A 23,262-nucleotide genomic window follows, 5' to 3' on the forward strand; every position below is an offset into this window, starting at 1 on the left:
GCACCTGTGGGCGGGGATTTGTCTCTCTCTCTCTCTATTGGCACCCTGCGGAGGTGGGGGTGGAGAAGTGGAGAAAGCGTCGATGGAAAGTGATCAATCAAAGATCGTCTCTTTGTTTAGATGGTGCTACTGTTATAAGTGTGTGCCACTGCACTCTGGCTAGGAGTGAGAAGTTGTCTCTCTTCGCTTCAGCTGCTAGTGACGTCTGACGGGTGAGTTCACGTCTCTTTAAAAACGGATTCAGTATCTTAAAGTTCTAACAAAAAAGTTACGATACTCTCATCATCAGTAGAATGATCCGCCTTTGTCATTTGATCCGGTAACGTCGGTAACTTTTTATTTAGGCGACAACATCGCGATTGAACTTAGCATATTGAAATAATTTCTCTTTAAATACTCCATAGAGTAGGACACATATCTTCATTTACTTCAACATCTGAGTCAACATTCTTCAGTTTTTATTATTTTCATGAACTGTGGAAAAGGCAACCAAGCCTGTCGACCAGAGCTACTCTTCAAAAATATAAAATACAAAACGTAACTTCACATAGAATCAAATAAAGCACCAAATATTCAAAAGTCGAGACGTAAGTTTACGTTTATTCCCTTGTTTTCTTAGGAAAGTGGACCCTCAAGATCTAATCATTACAATGAGAATGTAATATGAGGTCTGCCTCTATGTTCAGTGATTCAAGTGTGTAACTTCAATGTAAATAAGGAGCTTTGAGTGAATAAAATAGACACAGCTGATGTTGGTAAATCATCTATGTTTCACTGACTGTTCTTTAATCAAAAATCAAAGAGGTCATGAAGAAGAAAAGTCATCACCTCAAATTTGGATTGGAGAAATTCTTTAAATCTATAATACTTGTCTTTGAAATAAACAATTACAGATACAATACAAAGATGAAGTAAAAAGTGTCACTCTGCAGTAATAACTTATCTGTTCAACGTGGCTGAAGCAGCACTTTTTCACCAGCAAAGCTATCTCTGTAAGATACTGGTTTGGTCAAAGTCAAAAAAACACTAAGCACTCAAAAATTGTTGAGGGATACTTTTATTTTTAAATTTATTTTATCATTGATTAGTTTTTGTTTTAGCCATTCAGTAGCTCCGAGGCCCCACAATGATGACTAAAGTTGCATTTTAACGACATCAGTGGGTCTTCAGTGTTATCGGTGAGGAGATAAAAGAACTACAGGTGGAGAAGCATCAGCAGTCACAGTAGAATAATAAAATCTGTTGTATAATATCACTGTTCTTGGGGATTTTTACAATCATGAGCAATCATTATCCAATTTGGACAAGATAGATAGATAGACAGACAGACAGACAGACAGATAGATAGATAAAGAAAGTGTGATGGCAGCAGGCCAGACTTTAATCCAGGCTGCCCGCTTGGAGGACCAGCCTCACCAGTGTGAACTAAACCACTAAGCAAGTTCGTCCTAACTATGGCCCAGTGACCAATAGCAGCCCATGATTAATTTTTTTAACAGGGCCACACCAAATTATATGACTAAAATGACATACACTATATGGAAAAGTACTACCACAGGTGTATAAAATCACACACTCAGCCATGCAGTCCCCATTTACAAACATTTATGATAAAAAATGGGTTGTTCTGAAGAGCTCAGTGACTTTAAGCCTGGTGCTGTGATGGATGCCACCACTGACATAATAACATTTGAGAAATTTCATCTCAGCTGCATACTCCACCATCATCTTTTTTTTTTAACAGACAATTTTATTGGGTTTTTACACATTTAAGTACATCAGTAATAATGTAAATGACGACAAGAATTACTGTGAAAAAAAAGAGACCCCCCCCCCCAGCGGTCCTTGGATCTGCAATAAAAGCAAATTAAACAAAAAAATTAACAAAACTTTAAAAAAGGAATACTACTAAAAGTATATATGTAAACAAAAATATACATATAAACAAATGTCTATATACATGTGTATGCATACATACATATATCCATGTATACCAATAGATGCGAAAAATGCACTTGTATAAACTACGTACAAATGTAAAATAAATTTTTTAAAAAAGGAAGAGAAAAAAAAAAGGCTTACCATAGATGAGTAAATTAAAAAAAGAACATTTCAGACTCCACCATCATCTTTAAGTGGTTTTATTAGAAAGGGGAAGTGTTTACGAACAAAGCAACTCAGCCATGAAGCGGAAGACCATGTATAATCACAGAGCGGGATCAAGGACTGCTAAGGTGCATGGTGTGTAAAAGTCGCCAACACACTGGTTCAATAGCTGAAGAGTTCTGAACTTCCACAGGCATTAATGTAAACACAAACACTGTGCGACAAGAGCTTCATGGAATGGCTTACCATGGCCAAGCAGCTGCATGCAAGCCTCACATCCCCAAGTCCAATGCCGAGCATCGTATAGAGTGGTGTCGTCACTGCAGTCCAGTGTCAAATCATACTTCACTATTAAGGGGGTCAGATGGTTGAGCCTGGGTTTGGCGGATGCTGAGAGAACATTATCTCCCTGAACTGTGAAGTTTGGTAGAGGAGGGATAATAGTACGGGGTTGTTTTTCAGGGTTTAGGCTAGACCCCGCTATCTCCAGCGAAGGCCGATCTTAATGCTTCAGCCTACCAAGATATTTTGGGTAAAACTATGTGTCCAACTCTGTGGCAAAAGTTTGTGGAAGGCCCTTTTTATTCCAACATAGCTGTGCACCAGTACACAAAGCAAGGACAATAAAGACATGGTTTGATGAGTTCTGTGTGGAAGTAATCCGATATTTACAACATGTAAATCGTAAATGCAGTGACAACAAAAATAAATCAGATATCTTCATTCATAATGTCTTTTCTTCCTGCAGGTGAGCCATGCCTTCTGTTTTTGAAAGCACCTTTATCTGCCCACATGCAGTCAGCCTGATAAAAGCAAAATCCTCTGCTGTGAATGGGGATGCTGTTACTGTCAACGGTAGTAAAAAGTTCGCTGTAAATGGAGATCAGGATCTGCAAAAAGTTCAGGATAAACCACAACATGACAGTCAAGTTTTGAAGGACGGGAAAGTTCAATTTCAGGAGGACTGGATCTGTCCTGATTTGCCTAGCAGATGTACCTGGAGTTTGGGTGCACCCTCTTCAGAGTCGCCCCACAGCCAGCCAGTAAGGTGAGAGTGATATCAGTCTACCATGTGGTAACATTGTAACTTCTGAAAGCAGCAATGCTCCACGAATGGATTCTGCATTTTAATGCATGACAAAAAAAAAAAAAAAAAAAAAAAGCGGTCATTAAGATGTTTATTTGAGAAAGGTGGCTCTGCATTAGAAAGTTGATGGTGATTTGTTTTTTCACAGCACAACAGCACCGACTATCCTCCCAAACATCCTGAGCAAAATTGGACACACACCCCTGGTTCGGTTGAACAAGATCCCTAAAGAGTTTGGACTCAAGTGTGATATTTGTGAGTAAAATACTGCATATACTTTCTGAAAACTAACACATTAAATGGAGCATTTTAACAGGGGTTGCACTGTATTTAATAATGAACAAAACTGGACTTGACTGGTAACTTATACAACCATATTTCCTACTAAGCTGGGACATTAATAAAAACAAAATGTGTATATTTTCAACCTACAATGACCCCCTGTTTAAAGGAAAATGGCACACTTTTTTATACAGGGAAAAAGGAAAAAAAATGGCAAAAGTTATGCCATTGATTGTTGCACCACAGGTAAAGTTGGTCATAGCCAATGCTTACTTATCTCAATTATTTTTGCAGAAATTATGTTTTATCTGCACAAAGTCAATCACTGAAAGGATTTTCATAAAAGCAGCCCTGCATATTGAGACATATTAGCTTTATTGGATTAACATTAGTGCATTTCCAATGTCTATTCTACGAAGAAACTCCCTAGATTTCTACAATTTGAAAAAATCTAAAGACTAATCACATGCAAGCTGCCATTTGCGGTGTTGGAATGATCATAGCTGGTGCATCAATGGAAATGTAGTGGCTGAATTCTAAATTAAGGTTAACATAGGCTATGTTTGAGTTTAGGTAATGCTACAGAGTGGTTAACATGACCCCGTCCTTGCTTTTTTGGAACCTGTTGTTGGCCAAAAAAAAAATTTCAAAAATGATCAAATCTACCAGTTTCAACATTTGTTATGCTGTCTATATGCTAATAAATATTTTCTTTACATGTTTCATTTACATTTTACATGTACCATCTTTTTAGGAAAAGAGGTTTTTAGTAAATCATATTCTTAAATCTTACCAGAGCACTCTTCAGAGACGCATTTCTCTTTTGTGTTTAGTGGCCAAGTGCGAGTTTTTCAATGCAGGAGGAAGCATCAAAGACAGGATCGCCCTGCAGATGATCGAAGATGCTGAGAAAGCTGGGATTCTCAAACCAGGGGACACCCTCATCGAGCCCACCTCAGGCAACACGGGTATCTCTCGCATGGGTGTAAAGAAAAATCACACCTTTTACAACCTTCAGAAGAGCATGGCCAACCATCCTTGTCCTCTTTATGTCTTCAGGTATTGGTATCGCCCTGGTGGCAGCAGTAAAAGGCTACCGCTGTATCATCACCATGCCTGAGAAGATGAGTATGGAGAAGGTGTGTAGCTCGATCCCATTAGATCATGAGTTCTTAATAAAACATTTATTTCAGGAAAATCTCTCTCTGTTTTTAGGTGAACCTGTTGAGAGCTTTGGGGGCAGAAGTTGTGCGTACGCCGAATTCTGCAGCTTTCGACTCACCAGAATCTCACATGGGTGTAGCTTGGCGTCTAAAGAATGAGACTCCCAACTCGCACATCCTTGACCAGTATTGTAATGTTGGTAACCCCCTGGCTCACTATAATGCCACAGCAGAGGAGATCCTGGAGCAGTGTGATGGTGTGTGCTCTTTATTGTTTGATAATTTACTCATATTCTTTTTTTCCTGTCACCATAATGCATTCTGTGTATTATGATTTTCCTTCCAGGTAAAGTGGACATGTTGGTGGCAGGGGCTGGAACAGGTGGTACTCTTACTGGAGTGGCTCGGAAGTTGAAGGAGAGATGTCCCAATATAAAGGTATTACATTCATTCTGTAGTGATTCATATGTATGCTTTGTTTTATGAAAACCAGATGAAGAAAATAATGCACAGGTATTCATTAAAGCTACGCTATGTGGACAAAAGTATTCAGACGCCAATCATTATGCCAAACAGGGACTGAAATGACATTGTATTGAAATAAATGCATTTTAATGTGGAGTTTTCTCCTTTTGCAGCCATAAACAGTTTCCACAGATTGTGGGAACTTATGCCCATGTCTTGTTTGTTTTAGATTGTTGCCGTTGACCCTGAAGGCTCCATCCTGGGCGGCACAAAAGAGAAGAGCGAGAAAACTTCTTTTGAGGTGGAGGGAATCGGCTATGACTTTGTCCCTGCAGTGTTTGACAGATCAGTGAGTGTTTCTGTACAAATGTTAAAACTTTAACCTGCAAGTTTAGCTTTTTAAGATACTGTAGCAGAGCAGCACTCATGTTTTATGGCACTCATTCAGTAACTGCCCTGCTGTCCTCTTCATTCAGCTTGTGGACTTGTGGTGTAAAATGTCAGATATGGAGACGTTCACCATGGCACGTAAGCTCATCAGAGAGGAGGGTCTTCTGTGTGGTAAGTTCTCAGAGTGAACCTGAACGGTAAAATTTCCTGCTCCTAGAGGTTTACTGCTCTGTCTTTATCACTTCCTGTTATCATATGTGTGATAATTGGTTTGTTTTATTGCAGGGGGCAGCTCTGGCTCAGCCATGGCAGCAGCTGTAAAAATGGCCCAGCAGCTTGAGGAGGGGCAGCGCTGTGTCGTAATCCTCGCCGACTCCATCCGCAACTACATGTAAGATACATGTTTATGTAACTCAAACATACCCAGTGGTAATTTACAGCTGGATTACAAGGTGCTTCTCCTGATACATGTGAGGAGTGGGTCCATTCTTTTAAAACTAACACATCCTCGTATTGATCCTGTTTAAAGTTTTAATGAATATCATGCTGGGATACAAAAAACAAAGGATTGCACACCCGTTTAGTGCCCCATGTTCAACTTTTCTGGGTGAAATTTTTAATCCCCCCCCCAAAAAAAAAATTGGAAAATATTTTTGAGGCAAGTTTGAATATTTAAGTTTCCAAAAATGTTGGCAAAAATTTTGAAACATTTTGGAGGGACTTGATGAATGTCTTTGAGGGAAGTTAAAAAAATTGACACATGTTTTGAAAATTTTTGTTGAAAGTTTCCACAAAAGGTTTGATGAAGTGTTCTAAAGATTTTTTTTAATGACAGTGATGTGGTCTGGTGGGTCTGGTACTTGTGGATGTGGTAATTTACCCATGCTCTGTTGATGGTAGACCTTCTGAAGTAGCATTTTTTGATTCAGTATGAATTCTTATAGTACTTATTATCACATGAAACAGATCGTGCTCAGAAATCATTTGCCAGTTGCACAACATTATTTCCCAAATGCCCCATCATCATTTCTTATCGAGTCCCGTTGCATCTTGGGAACTATCAAATGCACATGATCCTTCTTATAGCAAACAGTGTCAAACTGACCGGCACAAACTCAAACTCTACATCAGTAATCAATCGTTAAAACACTTTAGCGTCAAAGTCATCATTAACAGGTATGCTGTCATATTTAGATAGAGGCTCTATGGGTGTTACTAATCAAGTCATGTGGACCAGGTGGGAAGAAGTAAGCACTAAGATAAAACTTTATCACTCTAGTAGCAGTCATTTAGCTTCCACATGGATTTAAAAAAGTTGCAAAACTTTTGAAATTTTTTCAGGAGAGGTTCAAACCATGTCTCTTGGCACTACCACCAGTTTCAGTGCAGCCATTTATAGCTGGCTGCTGAGAGAAACTTTTGGTGCATTTCCATCAGTGGTACCAGCTCGATTCAGACTTGACTCTAGCACGACTCTACTCTTCTTGGCCCCATTTAAGGACAAACTATGATAGTACCTACTTAGTGTAGGCAGAAAAATGCCCAAAACTGCCATGATGTTCAAAGCAACAACAGAAGACACCGAGGTGATAGTGTGCCTGGTTCTCAGGCTGCCACGCTTTTTAACCGTAAGTTTTGTTTCAAAGATAGCTTTGAAACAGTTCTCAATTCTCTCTGATTATCCAGTTATCAGTGATGTCTTGAAGCTAAATTTTGGTCTCAGCCCAGCTTGCTCTCAATTTCACCAGAGGGGATACCAAAAATGTAACAGGTACACAGTACTAATTGAAAAACGACAAAAACAAAGAAAAGGCTGAGTCAAGGCACGTTGAGCCACGATCAAAATGATGACCAAAACAAGACGAAAAACTACATAGCACAATTAATTTATGTCTTCAATTTTTCAAACTCTGTCCTTCAGGTCAAAGTTCTTGAATGACGAGTGGATGTGTGAGAAAGGCTTCCTCAGTCTGGAATCCCCGATTGAGCTCAAACCATGGTGAGATAGTCAACCAGGTGGTATAAAACTTATCCAGAACATAGATAAGTTGTAGATAACTTATTTGTGTCTCCAAGGTGGTGGAACATGACCGTCCAGTGTCTACAGCTGTCTGCTCCCCTCACAGTATCACCCAGCATGTCCTGCCAGAGCGTCATCAAGATCCTGGAAGAGAAAGCGTTCGACCAGGCCCCTGTCGTCGATGAATCAGGGTAAAAATCTGTATAATAGGATGTCACAATCTGCTTCTGCTTCAAAATTGGCAGAAGTCTACAGAGTATTTATTTGGCACTGGTATCCATCCAGAGGGGAGGGGGGTTCAGGACTGCAGAATTCCACCTTTGCTGTTTGCAGATGACGTGATTCTGTTGGCTTCCTCAGCTGGCGACCTCCAGCAGGCATGGGTTTGCAGCTGAGTGCAAAGTAGTCTGGATGAGAGTCAGCACCTGCAAGTCCAAGGCCATGGTTTTCTGCTGGAAAACGGTGGATTGCTCCCTCTGGGTAGGGAGTGAGTCTCTGCCTCAGCTGAAGGAGTTCAAGTATCTTGGGGTCTTGTTGAGGGTAGAAGGGAGCATGAGATTGAAAGGTGGGTTGGTGCAGTGTCAGAAGAACTGCAGGCGCTGTGCCGGATTTTTGAGCTAAACCGAAAGGTAAAGCTATAAATCTGCCGGTTGATTTACCTTCCAAACCTCACCTGTGGTCATGAACTCTGGGTAATGGCTGAGAAGATGAGATTGTGGATACAAGTGGCTGAAATGTGTTGAGCGTAGCTGGCTCAGCCTTAGAGATAGGGTGAGGAGTTCAGACATCTGAAGGGAACTAAGAGCAGAGCTGCTGCTCCTTTGCATTGAAAGGAACCAGTTAAGGTGGTTTGGGCATCTGATCAGGATGCCTTCTAGGCACCTCCTGGGAGAAGACCCACAATATGCTGGAGGGATTTTATATCCTGTCTGGTCTGGGAAGGCCTCAGGATCCACCAGAGTTGGAAACTGTTTGGTAGGGACAGGGATGTGTGGGTTGACTTGCTCAACCTGCTACCACTGCGACCTGAATGGAAGAATGGATGGATAGATGGTATCCATCCAGTAAGTTACTTATCCCTTTAGCTATCTGGACTGGGGCGGTACGTCACATGCATCTGTGAGGGTGAGGGCCAGGGTTAGGGTTAGAGTTAGAGCTGAGAACAACAAACCCAAAGGGAGTTTGACTTCACTTCTTTTAACCAAAGTCACTACTTAAAGATGTATTCAGTTAGGATATAGCTGATATCTGCTTCATCAATGAGTAACATGCTGCATAACCCTTAAGAGTAAACAGATAAAATTCACAATATTTTGTGCATTCTATGCTTTTTATCAGTGTTTGTCTTATAGTTTTTTTGAATAAATAGATACATAGTCCACATATACAGACAGCAGCTTGGTGGACATGTGTATCACAGTCATCTTTGTGTGGTTATGTTTGTGTTTAAAACAGAGGGATCCTGGGAATGGTGACTCTAGGAGCCATCCTGTCCTCCGTAGCAGTGGGGAAGGTTGAACCCTCAGACGCTGTCTTGAAGGTCCTCTGCAAAAAATTCAAACAGGTCAGTCAGTGGGGACACACTAAGTGGTCAGATTGTTTAAAAATAGACTCATCAAATATATTTGTGTAATTTAACAACATGCCTGTCTTTTGCTTTCAGGTGCACCTCAGCAACATCCTGGGGAAACTGTCTCATATTCTCGAAACCGACAACTACGCAGTGGTGGTGCATGATCAAATCCAGTGTAAGACGCTTTTTTTCTGGCACTTTCTTTGTATTTAATTGTCTGAAATTAGTCACAAATTCATATTATGCAATTTTCTGTTTGTGAGAAACCCCCCAGTGTATGATCAGCTAGGTTTTCTACTATGTGTTGGGAGAAAACTGGTCACACTCAACCATCCCAAAATACATAGTGGCTTTCAGACTATCTAGAGAGTTTGCATTAGCTTGTTGCAAGCATAGCCAGTGAAGCTCAACCAAGAAATACTTAACCTCCTGAGACCTGAGCTTTTTGTCTGGAAAGCATTTTAGTTTCTTGCACTTATTTGGGATAAGTAGGGTCTAGTGATAAGTCAAAACTCCAGCCCTTTCTATGAACAGGAATTTCTTGGAAACTTTACTTTCCAAAATCGAAAGAAATTTCTTAAGATTTCAAAGAAATTACCAAAAATTCCTGTTGAAATTCTTAAACATATTTTTAAAGTATCTTATAAAAATGTAACCCAAGATTTCTTTAAATAGTTCTCAGATCTTTCAGTGAAGCTTCATCATAAAGTCTAAACATTCCAGAAAAAAAGTCACATGAAATTGCCAAGCAAATTCCCCTTTAATTTTTTTTTTTTTACCAAATTCTAAAAAAAGATACACATGCATTCAACAAAATTTCTGAAAATGACTGAAACATCCAAGCAAATTCTTTGTAATATCCATGAAAATGATTGAAAATCTCAAAGGATAACCCCTTCCCCCAAATTCCTGATCCCATTTACAAAAAATTACTAATAAATTTCCCAAATTCCCATGAAGATGCCCCAAAAAATACAAAGCAATTTCCTCAGATCTTCTAATGGAACTCTCCAAAATCTTCAAACATGTCCCCTAAATTCCTAAATTCCCCAGATATCCACACAGAAAAAAACATCCAGAAATGGTTACTTTGTTGTGGGAGAGCAATGTCTTAATATGTGCACACAGGGTCTTAGGAGGTTAAACAATACAGTTGCATGATGCAGAGATGTCAGGCCTCTGAGTACGGTCCAACTGCATACTAACTGTTAGCTAAGCTTGCAGTATGCAGCAAATACAGCGCCTATAACAAGTATTCACTCCCTTGGATGTTTTACCCTTTTACTGATTTTATAAATCAATCATGGCCAGTATAATTTGGTTTGTTTTTTTTTTACCAAAAAAAAAACCCCTTCTTTAATGTCAAAATGACAAAAGATTTCTACAAAGTAATGTCAATGAAATAAAAATATGTAGGGAAAAATAATTGATTGCACAAATATTCACCATTTTACAAGTGACTGACCTAATTCAACTGAGGTAGGGATCACCAGTGAATGTGCAGTGAATGTGTCTTAAGGGACTGTAGTATAACGACACATGTGTTTTGAAGGCCCAGTAACTGGTTAATCAGTATTCCTTGTTACCATTACACCATGAAGACAAAAGAACACTGAAAAGTATAAGTCAAAGATGGATACAAAAAAAAATCTAAGGCACCAAATACTCCCAGGGTTCAGTTAAATCCATCATTGAGAAATTGAAGAAATATGGCACATGTGTAAATCTGCCTAGATCAGGCCGTCCTCTCAACCTGAGTGATTGTGCAACAAGAAACTTAGTGAGAAAGGCCATCAGGACTACTCTGAAGAAGTTACAAGCTTCAGCAGCTGAGATGGGAGAGACTGCATAAAACAACTGTTGCCCCGGCTCTCCGGTCAATGCTGTATTGGATTATATCGGCCATGATTGATTTATAAAATTAAAAAAAAAAACGGAAAAACATCCAAGGGGGTGAATACTTGTATTAGGCACTATATGTGTGTGTATGCAGCAGAATTCTGAAGAACTTGGTTAAAGATATTTTTAGGGCCTTGCCTTGGATAAATATTTCCCAGCTGTTACAAACTCATTTCCTTAAAGCACAGGTATCAAACTCAAGGCCCGGGGGCCAAATGTGGCCCGCGGTGCAGTTTTACCCGGCTCACAAGATCATAGAATTGGCCTGCAAATTTCCTCCAGTATAAAAATGTAAGTTTAACCTTGAAGATATATATATATATATATATATATATATATATATATATATATATATATATATATAAAATCCTTGTTAAGTTATACAAGTCTGAAAAAGAAGAGAGTAGAAATAAATTAGATCAGAAGTCAGGAATGAGGGAAAGAAATTAATTTGTGTTTTCATTTTGCATCCCAAGGTTATGACTGAAACTTAGGATTTTGTTTTTTATTTAATATTTTGACGTTTTAAATTTGTAATTTTTACCTTTTTTTTCTCCCATTGTGACCTTTAAATTCACAAATTTTCCTTTTAAATCAAATCTTGACCTTTTCAACCCCTAACTCTTAATCCCATGTTTTCACTTTTTAAACACCTGATTGAGAATTTTATCTCATATTTTGACCTTTTAGAGTCCCAATTTTGAATTTTATCTTCTATTTTGACTTTTTGAACTCTTGGTTTTGTAATTTGTCTCACATATTTACCTTTTAAAAACCTTATTTTGACTTTTAATTTTGTATTTTGACCTTTAGGACTTATAAAGTTGGCTTTTTATCTCAGATTTTGAGCCTTTAAACTCATTTATTTATTTAGCATTTATTTGACATGGACACAGTAACATTAATGCTGTGATATTTAATCATGGTGACTTTTTTTTTTTTTTTTTTAAATCTTAATCATTTATCATCACTAAAAACAGAGGGGGAGGTCAGACTTGTATTATGTATGGTAAAAAGAGTGATAACCAGAAAAAACTAAGGCACACTGTGTTGAAAAAGTTAAAAAACCTTTAATAAATGGGCTAAAGCGCCTACGCGTTTCAACTCACGAAGTCTTCATCAGGGCATTTAAAAACAAGTGACTGTCCACAGAATTTCAAGGCTGTGGCAGCTGCCTTGCAATCAGTCAACTGCTTCTCAGGTGCAGTGAAAAAAGTGGGTGTGTACTCTTAATTGGTGCACTCCAACAAAGCAAACTCAGTGCAAGAACAACAGCCATACAATCAGCAGTTACAAAAACACAGACATCAAAAACAACAAACATGATCATAAAGGAAAAACAAAAAGTCAAAAACATGACAAAGAACATAGAAGATAATGATCCCACAGAGCTCTCCCATTCATTTCTCCCATCATTTATCATCACTGTTTAATTTTGCCCAAAAGTAATTACCTGTGAAAACACGATTGACAGTTTTCAGTTAAATCTTGACCCTGTTAGGCCCTCAGGTTAAACCTGAATTCAGATTTTGGCCCCTGCTGTGATTGAGTTTGACAGCCCTGCCTTAAAGTTAGGACTAACTATCTAATCATCTGAAAGCAATTAAAACACACAATTTGAATGAAAGGTTGATGTTAAAGGAAAAATGAGTCATCAGAGTAACAAATATGACCCTTTCACAGCATTTGTGAAACATGTTGTCAGTACCAAATTCAAACTAGGTGTTTTTTTTTTCCAAAATCAGGGACATTTTCTCAACATTTGATATGTTGTCTTAGATTTCTTTGACAAAAAACAATAACGCTTTCAATTTTTTAAATTTTACATTTTAGCTTTTAAAGAAGGGGGTGATCTGTCTTTTTACTGTTTAACTTTTATCTTGTCCGCCATCCCTCTAGATAACGCTGATGGGTCAGCTTGCCAAAGGCCGGTGGTGTCCGCTGTCGTGACAGCAATCGACCTTCTCAACTACATTAGTGCGGACAAGAGGGCGAGTCATTCCCCCTCTGAGTGCTCTCTCTAGACACAATGTGATTATGCATACAGCTTGTGTACCAGCAGGCAGCGGGACTTGAGAACTTCTGGATAAATCAAGATGAAGTGTCTTGTCTGTGTGTCCAACACCTTAATGCCTATGCTTAGAGGTTATTTTTCCCTGTAGGGTTCAAATATGTAACATTTTACAAATAAACATAATTTTTAGGCTTGACAGCATTCTTTACTTACTTTCAAACATATAAAGAAGAAGAGAAATGAGTTTTGTAGACATATTGCCACATAACCATTAAAATGGAGATATGTATTTATTTTATGTATTTATTTCAAGGCACTACACGGTGGTACAGTGGCAGGGGCCACGAGGGGTTTTCTGGTTTGAATCCTTGTTGGACAGAGCCTTTCTGTGAAGCGTTTGCATGTTCTGGGACTGGCTCCAGCTCCCCCTGCAAGTAGAACAAATAATGTATGCTTGGATATTTATCCAACACCATGATACTATCATGTTAAAATGTGCTATCAATTTTTGAGCTCTGTTTGTTGAAAACTACAGCGCTGAATTACTTACATTTTTTTTAAATCAAAGTGTGTATTTTTTTTTAAAGATTAAATATTTTTATCTTTGCCAGGAAGTGTGTTTCACACTCAGCTTGCATGTTATCTTCTCCCAGTTTTGAAAATAAAGTCATGATTACTTCTTCCCCTACTCATTCAGGCTTGTTCTGAATATACTATTCATAGTATCTAAATTGACCAGCAGGGGGCAGTGTGAAGCCATGCAAAGACACAGGCAGAGCATAATGAAATGTGAGTTTTACATGATGCCCATTACCATAATGTTTTTAAGTTTAAACATATTTTTCTGTGCATTCATTCAGCTTTTACACCATCAAAATCATGAATTCTTTAATCTGGTGTAATAAAGTCATTTGCTATATATCACCACTTAAGTGTGAAAAAAAAAAATCTTATTGTGGAGATCTTTACAGGCTAAATGCAACAACAGATTAAAAGAGAGAACACTTAAAATATTAATTCATATGAAAATCACATCTATCTGATTTTCTCTCGTGTAATTCTTCTGATTCATCTCTGATCTTATGAAATAATTGTTTCTGAAGACAGTCACTCGGCCTTTTTGCACTGTGATGGTCATGAAAAGATTCTGTTTCCCCTCAAAGGGTTTCAGTGTTTTTACTCTGTTTTCAAACTAATGTTTAATTCATAAGCAATATGCACACAGTTGGTTTATTCATGTAACTGCTGCTACAAACTTTCTTGGCCTATTAAGTCCAGAGGTTTATGTGGGTTTACAGATACCTTTGCATCAAAAAAACTCCAGGAAATAACAAAATGGTAGATTTATTCAGATTTTTATTGAAACGTCTTAGTTGTCCTTAGTTTCCTTATATGCCAGCTCTTTCACCTCAAACCAAACTGATTACTTAATTTATTCATTTAATCTCCATTTATGAGATGAAAAATTACTTCTGATAGACGATCAGCACCCAGAGACAACTGAATTGACTATAAAACCTTAAAAGACGCTACATTAAAAAAGGAAATATCATCAGGATCACCCACAAAATTTACAGCCAGATCTTTCTGCATCCAAGTCATTGAAAATCCCTTGAAGCAGGGGTGTCCAAACTATGGCCCGGGGGCCAAATGCAGCCCGTGGTCCATTCTTGATTGGCCCGCAGCAAATTTTAGAAATAAAATGATATATGGCCCACATGAGATGATGAAGCTTGTGCTCAACTGTATGGTGCTTTTAGTTTTAGCACTAGGCAGTGCTACTATGTTGATTCTGTAAACAAACTTTCTGACAAGAAGATATCTTGAGTCACAATGTCCTAATAGATTATTGCAGCAAATTGCAGCACCAATAACATTCTGGGGCAGAGCCAGTGGTAGCCAGAGCCAAACAGAGCCCCCTGAAATCTGATTTGCTTCCCCAAATTCTGAAAAAAATGACTGTTTGCTTTGTCAGTCATTAACAAGCCATTGAGGTGTATTTAATCGCTAAGCATGTATTAACTTACACTGGATTGGTTTTACTTACTTAAATATCCTCAACAGAAAAGTGGCCCCACTATTCTTTTATATTTCTGTGTGTGGCCATCAGTGGGAAAAGAACCACCCATTAAGTTTCAGACCTACTTTTAGACCTAAAATAGCCTTGAATATGAAGAACTGGTGTTATGAATAACGCAGACATCATGGTAGCCCCAACAGGAATTAAACTTTCCCTCTTAAACAGCCTCCCCATCAATGTACCAGCTTCCTCCCTCCTATTTTTTGGACCGTCTCTGGTCCACACTGGTTTCCATCCATCCATCTTCTTACAGACGTACCTCTCCCCAGCAATGTTTTACAACTCTTCCCGGGGGATTCAAAGGCATCGCAGGTCTTGTGGGAAATATAACCCCTCAAATGAGTTCTTGGACTGTGCTGGGGTCTCCTTCCCGATTGACATGACTCTTAGACCTCAACAGGGAGGCACCCAGATCAGATTCCACCTCAGTTGACTCCTGTTGATGTGAAAGAACAGCAGCTCTACTCTGAGCTCCTTACCCTATCACTACGGCTGAGCCCAGCCATTCTCCTGAAGTATCTCATTTTGACTGCTTGTATCCACAATCTCTTTCTTTTGGCTGCTACCCAAAGCTTGTGATTACAGGTGAGAGTCGACAGAGATCACCAGTAAATAGAGACCTTCCAGCTCAGCTCCCTCTTCTCCGCAAGTGAAATGCCCGACTTCTATTCTATTGCGCCAATCTGCCTGCCGATCTCACGGCCCGTTCTACCCTCACTTGTGAGAAGGACCCTGAAATACTCCATTAGTTGGAGCACAGACTCCAAGTGATGAACTACGACCTTAGACTTGAAGGGGCTGACCCTAATCTTGGGTGCTTCACAATCAGCTGCAAACGACCCTTATGCCAGCAGGAGGTCTCTGGCTTAGAAAGCCAACATGACTCCATTATTTGTAAAAAAAAAGAAATGCATTTCAAAAGTCAAACTTGATGTTTATGTAAAATTAGCCTCACTGATGCGACATTTGCATTATTTAGATTAAGTTGGGGTTACGGACCACATTAAAGGTCACTTTTTCAGGCTTTTCTCGCAAAAATATATGCCCCTGGCCTGTCCACAGTCCCTCAAGGAATCAAAAAAATCCCCCCACCCCCCTCCATCTCTCAGAAAATGTCTGCTAAAACCAGCCGCTCTCAGATTTTCCCCTCATGATGTCATGTGGGGAGTTAGTACCGCCCCCAGGTACGCCTGGCCCCTCCCTGATTGGAAGAAAGTTCTGCCCTCCTCTCCTGAGCGAAGAGGAGGATCAGGAGAGCAGCATCCATTAAGCCACATTTATTTCCAGAGCAGGGCGGAGTTAGGGGCGGAGCCAGGCAGCTCATTAACATTTAGAGCTACGGACACAGAAACAGCTCATTCTGAGCAAGGCTGAAACAGAGGGGGCTTTTAGACATGCAAAAATCCAGTACTGGGGTGGTTTTTCAGCAACAAACTTCACAGGCTTGTTTTGGGGACCTCTGAGACCAATATAAACTTGTCTTAAAGGGGTAAAATATGTGACCTTTGAAGCTATGTATATGTATTTCATTTTAAAGCTTGAAGCAAACATTGCATTAAAATCTCCAGCAAGCAGCTCATCCTGTCGTGGAAATAATCACAAGAATTCAGATGGTTGGGTCAAACACTTTTTGATTCAGTAAGTGAGTCATATTTTTGCTGCTTTGGAAACTTTTGTTATTTTCTATTTAAAATCCTGAAACGAGACATTACTCATCGGTTGATTTAGTCCTATTGGCATATTACATAAGTGTACAAAACGAACCCAGGCTGCTCATCTAGTGTTTCATATTTATGGAATTATGCAACGTTAATTTTTGTTAACGTGATCTTTTAATAAATTGTTCCCACAGTTTTGTTTCTCTCTTTTTTTTTTCAAGGATTCTATTAAAGCCTCATGAGGAGTTTTCATTTGGTTATGAACCAGAATGACATCAATATTGATGTTTTCTAAGACTTAATGAAGAGTGAGTGACCAAAAACAAGACTTAGACTTTGTAGTGATTTTTCAAATGTTACTGCTGTCAGCAGGATTCAGGAGTTAAGAGCATGGTGCAGAAACCGACTGTTGACACTGTAACAGCAAACATTAACAGTGAGTGATATCTAACAATTAACCGTTGAAAGAGACAGGATGAGATAGTGTGTCAATTCACATGACTTACCACTGGTGGTGAAAGTGAAGAAGACAATAGCACCAAAGTAAACTGCCTCAGCGCACCATCGGGCAGGAGAGGGGATTGACACAACCCCAGTCGGGCTCTGGAAGTCTTCGCATCTCACCAGGGGCATGGGAAAATAATCTGTTGAAAAATAACAAAGTCCACATCAAAAGAGCAGAGTAAGGGGAGGATGTGGCCAGTAAGCACAGCCTAGTGTTCTGTTTGGGCCGGTAGCAGGGTTACAATTAACCCATAGTATAAATCTTAATATGAGGGTCCAATAAGCTTTGTGCTATAAAGGAGGAGGCTGGGGTGGTGGAGGTTAAGCTTTGCCAGCAGCAGCATGGTGCATCAGCATTAATGCAAGCAGGGATTAGTGAGAAGTATGATATATTTATATGGACCAATGTGCTGAAAGGAAGAGCTTTGATTGGCTGTGGGAGTTGGGAGGCAATTATTGGGATCAACCGGTGGTCAGCTGATCACGGCTGGATGTATGACTACCATGTCCTGCATGAACTAATGCACAGCTAACACATTAACAAGCTGATTTGTCCAACACTGAGTCCTTGCTATAAGCTGACTTATCAGAAATACTCTGATCCCTTTCAATGGCCCGACATGTCACTCCTAGATATTTTTACTGTCTGGTTGAATAGCTTGGAAAGAGATGACACCACATTATATATGAATCAAATTAGCATAATATCCGTTCATCCAGTATTAATGGGAGCTCTGAACAATCTAACAATGACTGTGACATGGCAGGAGATGGAAAGTACAACCACTTTATCAGCTGAGGTTTAGGTTTCTGTCACTGAGAGAGACATGGATGAAAAATTTATAGCTGATATTTTCAACAAGATTCGACAAGTTGCCATCTCCAGCCATTTATCTCCCCTAGAGTACATGCAATATGCCTGTCAGCCAGTGCCAGGAAACCAATCAGGACTTGCGGCCTTTGACATTTTGACATGCAGCTACATTTATAAGGATTTGCACATCAGCTACATGTGAATGTCTCTGCAGGATTCAGGGCTACACAGCAGTGTAGACTCAACAAACACCAGACTTAACATGGTTACAGGTATTGTAATAAAACACGTTTTAGTGGGACTTACACAATAATCCTCTTTTCTAACATCCTGTAAATGTACTTAATGAGATGTATAAATGTGCTGGTTCTGCTTCATATCATCTCAAACTGAACCCCTCTTATCGGTGCTGTTAAACATGTAATCACTGAACATAAAAGGTAAAAACCAACAGCTGTCCTCAACTGGACTCTGATTTGGTCTGTTTAGTTTAGATACACTCCTCTGATCTGACGGCTATTTGACGTAATAAGAAAATTAGACCATTTATCAGAATGTACAGATCATTCAAGGTGCCACAAATCACTGCCAGATCGCGACGGCTGATGGAAACGGAGGCTGCATTTGAAAATGAACTATGACGCACGTCCAGTTCTCTCTCAGCCTTTCTATGCTTTCTTCAGCTAATGAAAGTAATTACAAAGTTAGAGGTTAATTAAAAGCTTGAGGCCTAAATAAACTCATCAGAGAGAGTGAATATTAAGTCACAAAATAAGTCCAAGCACTGATTCCTTTTCAGTGACAGGCAGAGGGGAAGTTATTTTTCACAAAGACGAAGTGAGAAGAAAACTTAAAGGAGAGAAAGCATAAAAACTGCATGCTTGAAGTACTTACAGCACCAACTTACTGCACGCATGTCCAGTGTTGTAGTAAATTTACATAGCACATTAACAACACTTTAACCCCTTAACAATCTGGGTAAAATAAGTCGAAAACACCCATCCAAAAAATCCCATCTGAGTATTTATAGTGAAACAGAGGCCTGCAGATGACTTGGAGGTATTAGAAGAAAAACTCGTCAGGAGCAAAGCATGAAGTCTTGCCTAGTTCAGGTTCGAAGCTGATGCCAGTGGGGAAGAAAATGAGTATTTTACACCTAAATTTATGAGTAAAAGTCCTGAAATTTTCAAACTGGAGACTCCTGAAAGGACTCATGGTCATATGACAACAACAAGGCTGCTACTCCTAAATGCTTCAACATACAGACACAATCTTGGTCTCTATGGAGAGACGACACTTAAAGGAATGCTGTCCACAACCACAATCAGTATTACTGCCACAGAAATAGACAAATAGATACAGTAAAGTGCATTTTTGTAATGTTTGCATAATTAATGAGCATGAAAAAAATGTCATGGAGGAGAGAGAAAAGTATGGGTTTTACATTTACATATCATACTGGACACATATTAACATTATGAGACACATTTTTTCACTATTTGTTTATTATTTCACTACTTTTATGTTACAGTGCTAATATCATGGCCTGATGACATCACAAGAGAGGCGGGCACTTCCCCTCAACCCAGGCCAAAATTGGCTATTGTTGGCTTTAGACAGAAGGAACATTGATACTGGTAAAATGAGGTGTAAGTGAAAAAAAAATCAAAATTAGCCTACACCAGTCCATGGATCTTTTGTATGTAATCTTGTCTAATGGTTAAATATTTGACTGGATTTAGATTGTGGTGACTCTTTCTGATGCAGCAGGTCTGTTTTTGGTGGAATATTATAATAAGGAGAGAAGAAGGGAGGTTGTAACGGTGAGTTTTGTCACTTTTGTTGTTTGTTTGGAGTCTGATAAATGCATTAATCATAGCTACGGTGGTGGTATTACCCTGGAATGGTTAACATGGCCAGAATCCTGAGAATCAGAGCTTTTTCACAGTGTATGGCATGTGGTATAAGTTTAAACAGTCAATCTCTGATATAATAGAAGTTTTTGGAAAAAAAAATGTTGGCCCATTGGTGGATTTTTAAGGGGTTGAATATGATGCTCTTACTAGTGGCTAGCTAGCAAAAGAGCGAGAGAAACAGCTAGTAGCTTTGGCTGTGACATGTTCAAACCTACCATCAGAACCCAGCTAATATTAGCATTCAGTCACTTTCAAGGTAACACTTGCAATTAAAAATCATAAATACAATAGGAAAGGCATGTAGTTATTAAAAATGTGAACGTTCATCTTGACCACATTCATCAGAACCTGAGCTTAAACTTACTGTAGGCGTTTGCAATGTTACTTTAGCCACATAGCTCACTCTTGAAGCTTCACATATATTTCTATATTTGTGGGTTTTCAATAAAGTTTTCTTCCCCATCAACTGAAGGTCAGTGAATTTCCCAAGAACAACAACAAGGAGAACTTAAAAGTATAACAGAAATGGAATGAAAGCTTTTCTGATCACACTGAGGTAAAGACCAATGCATCCCATAAAGAAGTGTGTTTTTAGCTAGCTAGCATGAAGCTAAAATGAACGGATACATCAATGTAAACACTATTCAAGTAATAAGGAACTAGAATATTCAAACAAACTTGAAAAGATCTATTATCCTTTCACTAAGAGCAGTATCAGTCTTCATGTACAGTAATACTGAAATAACCGTGGAGTTTGAGTGCTAATGCTAGCTGCGTTCTGATGGTAGCTACTAGGTTATCAGACTTTTTGGGAATTAGAGCCCATGTACGAATAGGACAAGTCCAACCAACTTCTTAAAATCATTCATTTGAATCCCCTCACTTGAATTGTGTCAAACTCACCATCTGTCTCTTCACCCTGTGAGTGCTAATGCTAACATGAGATGAAAAGTGAAAAGGAAGGAGACTAGAATATCTAAAACACTTGTCTGACATATTTTATTTCCCTCCCAAGAAAGGACATTTACGTATAGTTTTAAAGAAGAGCAAAGGAAGTTATATCCAGTTAGTTCTATAAACAGCATAGTTTGTTGTGAAAGGAATTCACTGCTTTCAAAATAAAAGTTTGACTGGTGCATAACACTGATGCTATGATATTTTCTGCCACTTGACATTATTGACTTACTGAAAAAAACTCAGTTCATGTATGCTTGTTGACATGTTATGAAGCGTTTTTATTCAGTGATTAATTAATATTAGACAAAGATAACCAGATGAAATTCAAAATGCAGTTTTTAAATTCTGGTTTTATTTATTAAGGAAAATGCCCATCCAACCCTACCTAGTCTTTTGTAATACTCATGAATTAACTGTGATTATCCACACTTTTGGAAAAACTGAGTTCACTTTCATTAGCCACACCATGCCCTGATTACTGCCAGACCTGTTCAACCAAGAAAATACTTAAATAGATCTTATCTACCGCCTGTTAGCTACACATCACGGCATGATCTAAAGAAATTCAATAACAGATGAGAAACAAAGTATTGACATCTATCATTCTGGAAAGGGTTACATAGATACTTCTAAGGCTTTGGGACACCACCAACCACAGTGAGCCATTACACACAAATGGAGAAAATTTGGAACAATAGTGAACCTTCCCGGAAGTGGCTGGCCTACAAAAATTACTCATAGATCGCATTGTTGACTCACCCAGGAGATCACAAAAGAACCCAGAACCACATCTAAGGACTTACAGGCCCCACTTGACTCAGTTAAGGTCAGTGTTCATGATAAATAAAGAGACTAGGCGAAAAGAACACAAAGGCTCATCTCACATTTGCCAAATAAACATCTTGATGATTCCCAAGACTTTTGGAAAAATATTCCAGGGACTGATGGGTTTAAAGTTGAACTTTTTGAAAGATGTGTGTCCAGTTACATCTGGTGTAAACTAACACAGCACTTTAAAGAACATCATACCAACTGTCAAGCATGGTGGTGGAAGTGTGATGGTCTAGGGCTTCTTTTCTGCTTCAGAACCTGGATGGCCTGCTGTAAATGAATTGAATTGAAACCATGAATTCTGCTCTCTAATAGAAAATCCTGAAGGAGGATGTCCAGCCATTAGTTCATGACCTCAAGTTCAAGCGTCCCTAGGTTATTTAGCAGGACAATGATCTGAAATACACCATAAAGTCCACTGGCTACATCTAGTAATGGATCGCTGTCTACAGTTTGGATAGGCCTGTATCCACATTTTTTGAGCTTATTCTAGAATTTTGTACCTTATTCTGGACATCTACAGTTATGCCAACCATGAGTTTTCACAATGGGGTGGGGCTGTAATTGGGGTCCAAAGTTGGAAAACCTCTTTTCGCTACTTTTTAGAGTGTGCCAACTATTTTGATTCTATTTTACTCTGCAATGCTTATATAAATCATCCCGATATATCATAGGAATGATCACACTTTGTCAGAGAGCCCCCTTCTGTCACTGAGGCCTCATTCACAGGGAGACGAAAACGTTATATTGCCGTTTCGTTTTGAAAAAGTTTTCCGTAAAGACGGGATCGTTTCAGGAAATATCCACGTAAGCACAGAACGACTGAAAATGATTGAAAACGCTGTAGTGCATATGCCAAGCCTGTTTGTGGCGCTGTAACACTGCCACGGAAATGCACCAAAAGAGAGAAGAAGATCACAGAAAACTGACTCAAACTTTCTTCTAGTTGCCCTTCTGGTTGTTCTCGCATTGGATTTAAGAACATATGGTGTCTGTGTTTTGCAGTGGTGGTAAAGGAGCATCAGATTTTGCTGTAAAAGCTGTAAGCTCAGTAGCTTTTGCAGCACAAACACAACACTGTAATCCACCATTGTTGTTTTGGCCTGACCCGGGCAGGCATCTTAAGAGAGCCACACTTTGTGTGATGTAATCATTTCAAGAAAGATGCGATTGGCTGTCCACACGGAGATGAAACAGTCGTCGTTTACGGATTTGTGCACTCTGGGACCCAGTTTCCATGTGGATGAAACGCCATTACGACAACAAACTTTTGCGTGTACTCTTGAATTCATCTCTGTGTGGACTGGGCCTGAATGTTAAGTCTGTTTATGGATCATCATGAAACCTACAAAAAAGCCTTTTGAATCATGCCCAAATCCCAACAGGAAGTCCAGCAGCTTCACCTCGATTTCAAAATAAAGCATTTTTGATTGTAGCAAATAACTTTACATTGTTTAATAGACATGACTTATTAAAAAACACCCCAGTGGCAATGGCAAATTA

General features: G+C 39.0%; 1 protein-coding gene and 1 long non-coding RNA gene across 2 annotated transcripts in view; one reads left to right on the forward strand and one right to left on the reverse strand.

The window, feature by feature from the left end:
- Positions 1–114: 114 nt before the first annotated feature.
- On the forward strand, positions 115–13,015 carry cbsb (cystathionine beta-synthase b). Its single transcript, XM_041807459.1, has 15 exons — positions 115–212; positions 2,855–3,154; positions 3,342–3,448; positions 4,309–4,443; positions 4,535–4,614; positions 4,691–4,895; positions 4,985–5,076; positions 5,333–5,452; positions 5,580–5,664; positions 5,779–5,884; positions 7,415–7,492; positions 7,570–7,704; positions 8,969–9,077; positions 9,177–9,261; positions 12,885–13,015. The coding sequence occupies exons 2-15, from the start codon at positions 2,862–2,864 to the stop codon at positions 13,007–13,009; spliced, it is 1,755 nt and encodes a 584-aa protein (XP_041663393.1). The 5' UTR covers positions 115–212; positions 2,855–2,861; the 3' UTR covers positions 13,010–13,015.
- Positions 8,831–23,262, reverse strand: part of LOC121522807 — a 26,621-nt gene continuing 12,189 nt past the window's right edge. Inside the window, exons 2-3 of the long non-coding RNA XR_005993002.1 lie at positions 17,244–17,381; positions 8,831–9,058 (exon numbers count right to left, since the gene is read on the reverse strand). This is a non-coding gene — a long non-coding RNA (uncharacterized LOC121522807). The remainder of the gene's footprint in view (positions 9,059–17,243; positions 17,382–23,262) is intronic.

This window comes from Cheilinus undulatus, linkage group 15 (assembly GCF_018320785.1).
Source record: "Cheilinus undulatus linkage group 15, ASM1832078v1, whole genome shotgun sequence".
NCBI classification, from domain to species: Eukaryota; Metazoa; Chordata; class Actinopteri; order Labriformes; family Labridae; genus Cheilinus; species Cheilinus undulatus.

Coding starts and splice junctions, on each gene's coding strand:
- cbsb (XM_041807459.1), top strand. CDS start 2,862: ATGCCTTCTGTTTTTGAAAGCACCTTTATCTGCCCACATGCAGTCAGC. Junction 4,896..4,984: donor GATCCTGGAGCAGTGTGATG/GTGTGTGCTCTT, acceptor TTTTCCTTCCAG/GTAAAGTGGACATGTTGGTG. Junction 7,705..8,968: donor CCTGTCGTCGATGAATCAGG/GTAAAAATCTGT, acceptor TGTTTAAAACAG/AGGGATCCTGGGAATGGTGA.